This window comes from Anopheles marshallii, chromosome 3 (genome assembly GCF_943734725.1).
Source record: "Anopheles marshallii chromosome 3, idAnoMarsDA_429_01, whole genome shotgun sequence".
NCBI lineage: Eukaryota > Metazoa > Arthropoda > Insecta > Diptera > Culicidae > Anopheles > Anopheles marshallii.
In genome coordinates this window covers 69,321,222-69,328,313 of record NC_071327.1, presented here as the reverse complement: position 1 = coordinate 69,328,313, position 7,092 = coordinate 69,321,222, and the positions used below count along the sequence as shown (strand labels likewise).

The window sequence follows — 7,092 nt, the reverse complement described above, 5'->3', positions numbered from 1 at the left end:
TCCATCAGCATGCTGAGGTATTGGTCCCATTCGATGTGAAAGTATGCTTGTGTGTCATGCATTTTCCCACCCGAAATAGATGCAGAATGCTGTTAAAAAAAATTACTACGCTTCTGACCTTGGGAGAAGCATTCAAGGTCCCTGGAGTTAAAAAGATTCGTGCGCCTTTCTGGCACTACAATCCACGGCCAACGCGAGGGTACGCAAACACCGGAACGTATTACGATAATTGCTGAGCGGGATTACATCGTAGACGCGCACGGGGTGGGTTGCATATGTGGCAGGCTTTGGTTTCCGGACCGGAAGCCAAATTACCTCAACTATTATAGTATTCGGCCGTCCCCAATCGGAAACACCCTCTTACAAGCTCGGCTCATATTTCCCCACCAGAAGCATAGTGCATTCCTGTGAGGTGTTGCGTGGCGTGTTGGTGGCCAGGATGCTAGGAACAGAACATCACCCGAGAGTCTTGAAGTGGAATTTAGATTTAGATTTGAGCACTTTGCGCCAGCCCCAGGATGGTGGAAGCCTTCCAAACCACAGTCACGTCACTGCTCGCCCTTTTTGGCTGTTGGAACAATTGGGCGAAGCGGAGTTGGAGGAGGTAACAATTCCCGTAGCGCACCGTCCGGATTATGGATTGAAGTTGATGGGATGAACGACTAAACATGGTGTATGTTTTTGCGGTGTGGCAAACGATTATGAATCTCCGCCATTAGCTTTACAATAATAATTCATCAAACAATCGATTTTCGTTGGGGTAGCAACAGAAAAAGGTGTAACACTCTAAGCTCTTCTGTTCCCATTTAAATGCCGGCATGTTTTGGATTGCGAAGTAATGTGTTTTTGCCATGGTTTTAATTAATTTCGATAGTGCAGGTTATTGCACAGCTCTAACAAACATTAGCATTACGCGCTGTTGCAGCAGCTTCCGGTAGCGCTAATCCGGGTACGCGGGCTTCGCGGATCGTGACACATGTTCACTAGTGATGCATGGGAAAACTTGTCCGCGTTAATGAAACACGTTTTTGTTGCTGTGTTGTTGGTGATGTGCAAAAAAGGAAAAAAAAATACACTGTGCCGTTTGACGAATGTTGTTTGAATTGTAAATTAATGCATTATAGCATTTGTTATCTGATCTAGTTCACAGTGCAGCAAAGTCACGGCTTTGTGAACGAAAGGATGATGAATAGCAGGGAAACATGAGAAGAAGAGCGAATAGGAGATTTGATGTGCGAAAAACTATTTCTTTGTATTACATATGATATATTACCGGAATGGTGTAATCTTAATGTAATATTTGGTTATGAAGTATCGTGTATTGGACTTTTATGCTTTTTCGTGTGCCCAAGACTTGAGCTTTGGACCGACCTAGACCTCTTGAGGTTGTTGTGCTGATAAAGTAGAAGTTTAACGTGAATTTTGAATTCTTTCATTTGGTCATTAAGGCTAATTAAACTTTTATTGATGTATGGTCGAAAAGTGTTGATCAACCAGACGAATAAAATAGAAATAACAAAAGGGTAGGACTTCAAATAGTTATCGTCGATATGTTCAAGATTGGTCAGAACTTCTCAACCTATAAAGACTTTAAATGCCATGGTCTTCTAATGGCGGATGGCTAACCAGGGCTTATAAAGTTATTAAACTAGAGTGAGTGTTTCATCAAACGCCGTCATCATGGAAGAAATAAATAAATAATAAATAAATAAATAGAGTGAGTGTTTTTCGTGAGTGTTGATTTACTGATCACTTCTAGGGTCACGTAACTATGACGAGCGTCTTCCAATAACCAATAGAGAACTCTTGCAGATGAGCATACTGTAGAACTGTAGCATTCAACATTGATCTGGATATTATTTTCCTTTTCAAGACAGGCCAAAGAACCTAGACATAAATGTTATTTTCGGATGTCATGAACATATTTTCGGAGTCCGTCAAATTTGCCGTACATTATGCCTTCTCTGGTGCCGTTGAGGACTTTCTCTTTTTTTAAACCTTTCCTCATTACCAATTTTCGAAGAATTCCTAATTCGTAATAGCTTTTGAAGTTGCACGACAAAACCTTTTCCCTGCTCAGTGGATTGTTGTTATCCGTACTTGGTGAAGTTACTTCGGCAGCAATTCGAGAATTCGAGCATATCGATAACTATAAAAATAATCTCAAGGGTACATTTGATGTTATCCATATACCAAATAACGACCTTGGCCGCAAATACCAGCGTCCAAATGAGTCTGGTTTGAGCAAGCCCTACCCCAGAGATATGTGTGAGTACTAAAACTACGATTGTTTATGTCCATACTATCATGTCGAGTTAGTGGAATGAAGTCCCTCAGATCGTGGTATAAACTTTTGCTATAAAGTGTCGATCCAAGGCCCAAGAGTAACCAAATGTTGGACATCTTCAAAGATGCGATCTCCGTACCGCATAGTAAAACCCATATGACCCATAGAACATTATGCGTATTGAGCTACTAACCTGCTGGCATTCTTTAATTCTTCCCAACAAACAACTGCGTGTGCTGTACGGCTGTGTTATTGCATTAAAAAAAAACCACCCATCGGCTAAACATCTTCGCCCCGTACAGCGTACGCTGTTATCAACCTTCCGAAGCGTTATCGGTACCCGAAGCATTATAGTGCCCGGAACGTACCAACAATTCCTCAGCCCGACCACGAATCGTGCTGAAACTTACTCAATCGATCGTACGGTGTAGTTGGTCGTGATCTGGAACGCCACTCCAGTCTGGGTCGACGTGACACGGTTCCTGTCTCTAATTCCGGACCACGCAATCTCCGGTGATTGATCTGCACATTCTGCGCAGGGTTTGATATTGCGTGCGCTGCGACAAGTAAGTCAGCAAATGCCGGTGCTTGTGCGTACTGACGTGAGCTGTGCTGTGATCTGACATGCGTGCGTTATTCGGAAGCGGCGTTAAACGGTTCCAATTAGACGGCAGTACAGTGCGTCAAGGATTGGGCAAGGGTACCAAGCAGTTCCGTGATGATTAATAGGGTACAGTAATTGCGCTAAGTGAAACAGCAGCACCTCAGCAAGCAACGTCACACAGGTGTATTGCTACAACCGGGCTGTGAGTGTTGTACGGTTGTTCGCCCAAATAAAACATCATCGCATCAGCAGCACCGAACAATCGATGCACTTGTTTGCGTTCCCACGAGCAGCAGCATCCACTTTGTTTGGAGCGTATTTAAAACATTCATCTACGATCATTTCCCCGCTCAGTCAGTACAGGTGTTTGGATCGAACGTGTCGTTGTTGGTGTCGGTTGGTGAACCCCTTTTGTGAAAGAGTTAAAGTACAACATGTTGTCCAAAGGCCAGACCCTGTTTTTGGTAGTGTTTGCTGTTGCAGCTCTCGGTAGTGCGGTCGTCGAAGGTGCCGCATTCAATCGAGCACCACGGCAGCTGAGCAGTCTACTAACGTTAAGCGGCGAATCGAATGCTAGAATAGAAAATGGTAAGTGCTCTCCGATAGTGTCTTTCAACATCAATGCTGTTATGGTTTCCATCCCACCCTTCCCCCTCCAAAAAAAAAGGTACCATCATTTGTGACACGCTCACATGCCCACCGGAATCGTTCAAGTGCGTGATCGTCAAAAACTCAACCAAGGACGACGTGAACAAGATTCAAGTGACGCGCGAATGCCTTGATCCGGCCGGCAAGGCGACGGCCAAATCGGTCACCACCGAACAGTCCAGCTTCCCGGGTCAGCAGTTCGAAAGCTACGCCGAAATCGATAAGAATGGCAACATTGCATCGTTCGACAATCGGGGCAACACGTACAACCACTCCGGTACCGGTGACATTCACTCCTATCTGTACGAGCAGATAGAGGACCTGCACAAGGCGATACTGGATCAGCTGACCAATGCCGGCAATCCCTTTACGGCGCAGTGATTGCAGTGCAGGCGATCGGCAAGTGGCGCTTCAATAAAGTTGTTGTTTATTACTAACGTTACAGCTGGATTGGAAAGTCCGCTTTTATTGGTGAAAGAAAAATATTGATGTCCGATGATGTACGCAGGTGGTGCAATCGTCTAGCATGGCGCTAACGTTCCCAGCAGCTACCATGCGCTAGCGGACTAATTGGAACCATTTCTGGATGGTTGGAGAGTGTAAAACTCGCAAGTACTGCGGCAACTCCAAACGGCCAGCTCGTTCAGAGATGGGAAGTGGAATTTGTTCAGCAGTTTGACGTGATGATTAGCAACCGTCTAGCGAACGGCCATTGTTACAGCTTGGGTTTGCCGTTGCAATGAACGCAAGTGGGAAAAGTGTGGGAAAACTAATGTCGAGTTGCATGGAATTGCTTATCAAGAGTCGTTATCGATGTGTTCTAATTAGCAGCGAACAATCGTTGATCTACCTAGCGGTTGGATAGTTTTCTCGTTAGAGATACAGGATAGTTGGCTTGGTACTTGGTAGCAGCCGTAGGTGAGCTGTTCAAATTGGCAGACTCTATTCAGAGATGCTTAGAATAAGGATAGAGGCATTTTGTTTCGTAAAAGAGGAATATTGCCATTGAAAGTTGATGTTACTGATGTATGCTTTCGATGCGTCCCAACTTGAGCGGTATGCTGCAAATCATGGAATAGTTTTTGTGTGTACAGACAGTTCCAGAGAAAGGTGGTTTTTTGATATTTGACAGCTGAGTTAGTTTATAAGACCTAACACCTAAGCAAAAAGGTGAACAATTAGTCGAAAATACCTTCCTTTGCCATCATCATTAATCATCTACATTTGTTTTTAATTTACTTTAATCAATTCTTTCAAAAAGCCGCCTGATTTGCTGAACAAATTAAACGCAGAGAAGGAAGTTGACTCTGAAACTTGGAAGTATAAACGAATTTTATTCCCGGATTATAGCAGTCCGCTATAATAGTGTATCTCGTGGACTGCCTATACATGGGTTTTTTATTGTTCGTTTCAATAACGTTCATAATCATCATAATTATCAATCTATCTATTGAAAAAATACTAAAACTTAGCGAAACTCTCTTTGATAAAGTAGCCATCTATTCAAAAACGTTTAAAACATATGATAGCTCCAGTGTTATACAGTGGAATCTTAATATCTCTTTTTGATCTCAACTGATCAGCAAACAAATTATTATTCTTTACTTTAAACAGATAAAATAATTTATCATTGCAACATAATCACAAACATGGCACTCGATTCGTGTAGTGCAATTGAGGCTGCAATTAATTAAAGCGGCACCAGCTCGCACAGGCTGTTCTTTTGCTGCCGTTTTGCTAGTCATTAATGTAAACGCAAAACAGTACAAATCATTGGGCCATAAAATAAGATTGGCATCTCAAGCCACAATGACAACGGTTCGTTTGCGGGTTCCGACCGCTTTTCATCGGGGTATCGGCCACTACAAAACTGGAAATTTTAATTGCCCTATATCATTTCCACCGAACACATCGATGTGCATCGGGTTTTGTTGCAAATCAGCCGAACCCCCGGCGGGCTGTGAAACGGGTGGTGGGAACAGAGTTAGCGCTGCATTTGCATTGCAACGGGTGCGCTATTTCCATGCCTTATCTTTGCAAAAAAAGGTGATGCATTAATTTGCACGGTTTCGCATTTTTCACACGTGCTTTGAAGATGAGCAAACTACAGGTATTTCCGGTTATGGGTGGGTTTTACATAGAAATTGCTAAGCGCTTAAAGTACGTTTAGGTTGCGAATCACGCGAATGTTCAAGGTCATACGTCATAGGTCAATAGGCAGTTCAAGAGTAATCTCGTTCATTTTTGAGGGTCATTCAATGAGTTTTCTCAACTTCGGTGAGCTGGTCATGTCAGCAGAATGACACCGATCAAATTGAAGTGATGGTGTTGATGCTCAAAACGTTTGGTTTTAAGACCCTTGACTGGGATCGTTTCAGAGTAGTGATGTGCGGTTCCATCCACATCTGTCATGTAAGCTCAGAAGGTTCAACAAATCCTGCTGTTACTAGACAACATAAGCGACGCCGACTACCGAATTACTAGTAAAAATTTTCATCAAAATCGAGACCGAGTAGGTTCAGTAGTTTCAGTAGGTTCAACGAGAATCGGAATCGAGCCCAAATAGCTCACGTTCTTTTATGCACCTCGAGGAATCTTCAAACCCGCAATGCCTACTTGGATATACAGGCTGACTGATCTGTGAAATGAAGCGTATGACCCGTCACTAACTCTGAGGACTGTAAGAGGTTAATAAGGTTAATTTCTTTTTTTAATGAGATAAAAAGCATAAAAGCAGACTGTTATTAGACGTCTAGTCGACATTTTTTTGTAGTCTATTGATGATATGGAATGTTGCTCTGTTCTATGTGGCTGCAAAAAATAGAAGAGTTGGTAAAGCTCGACGAAGTTACGCCGTCAAAGCAACCGGGAAAGGTTTGTAGTAAACAATTGAAAGAAACAACAATGTTTACATGAAGTTCGCTGATTTGCGAACGAAACAGAAACCGATTTGTTGCCAATAAATCGCTTAATAGTTGCAAATAATGGTTGAACTAAGTGGGGAACCAAGTTGCATGTACAGTAAGCTGCAACCCGGGAAAAAATCCGCGTAAGTTGAATCCTGGTGCAATATCGAAACTTTCTCATAAATAAAACAAAACTAAACAAGATCTGTCATTATTGCGGGTATACCTGATAATAATACAAGTTCCAACGGAATATTATGATTTTCGTAACTAATGTATAACACACAAAACAAATGTACTAAAAAATTACAACAGTCAATACCAGTTCTAAATACACTAAACTGTTCCGAAAAAATGTAAGTATTTGTATAAAAATGTACGACATATTTGAAAAGGACGATTGCAATTTGTTCATTAAAAAGTAATTATTTATTCTTCATATTCGGATTACATTTGATGTGTCTCATTAGAAGTTCACACAAAATTCTTTTAATAGTTGGCAAGTTTAGTTTGTTTCTTAAATCATTCCTCGACTTCATAAAGGTGTATTGCATTACTCTGTGCACATAGTTTTGGTACAATTTAGATTAAAACCTGATCCTCCTATTCTCATTCATTTAAGTCAGTTTCAGCTATCTACAGTACAA

General features: G+C 42.0%; 1 protein-coding gene across 1 annotated transcript; it reads left to right on the top strand.

Moving 5' to 3' along the window:
* The first annotated feature begins 3,325 nt into the window (after window positions 1-3,325).
* On the top strand, window positions 3,326-3,920 carry LOC128714142 (uncharacterized). Its single transcript, XM_053809017.1, has 2 exons — window positions 3,326-3,479; window positions 3,559-3,920. The coding sequence occupies exons 1-2, from the start codon at window positions 3,326-3,328 to the stop codon at window positions 3,918-3,920; spliced, it is 516 nt and encodes a 171-aa protein (XP_053664992.1).
* The last annotated feature ends 3,172 nt before the right edge of the window (window positions 3,921-7,092 follow it).

Excerpts from the sequence above, each read along its gene's own strand:
- LOC128714142 (XM_053809017.1), top strand. The coding sequence starts at position 3,326 with ATGTTGTCCAAAGGCCAGACCCTGTTTTTGGTAGTGTTTGCTGTTGCA. Across the intron at positions 3,480-3,558 it reads GAATGCTAGAATAGAAAATG|GTACCATCATTTGTGACACG; the intron begins GTAAGTGCTCTC and ends CCAAAAAAAAAG.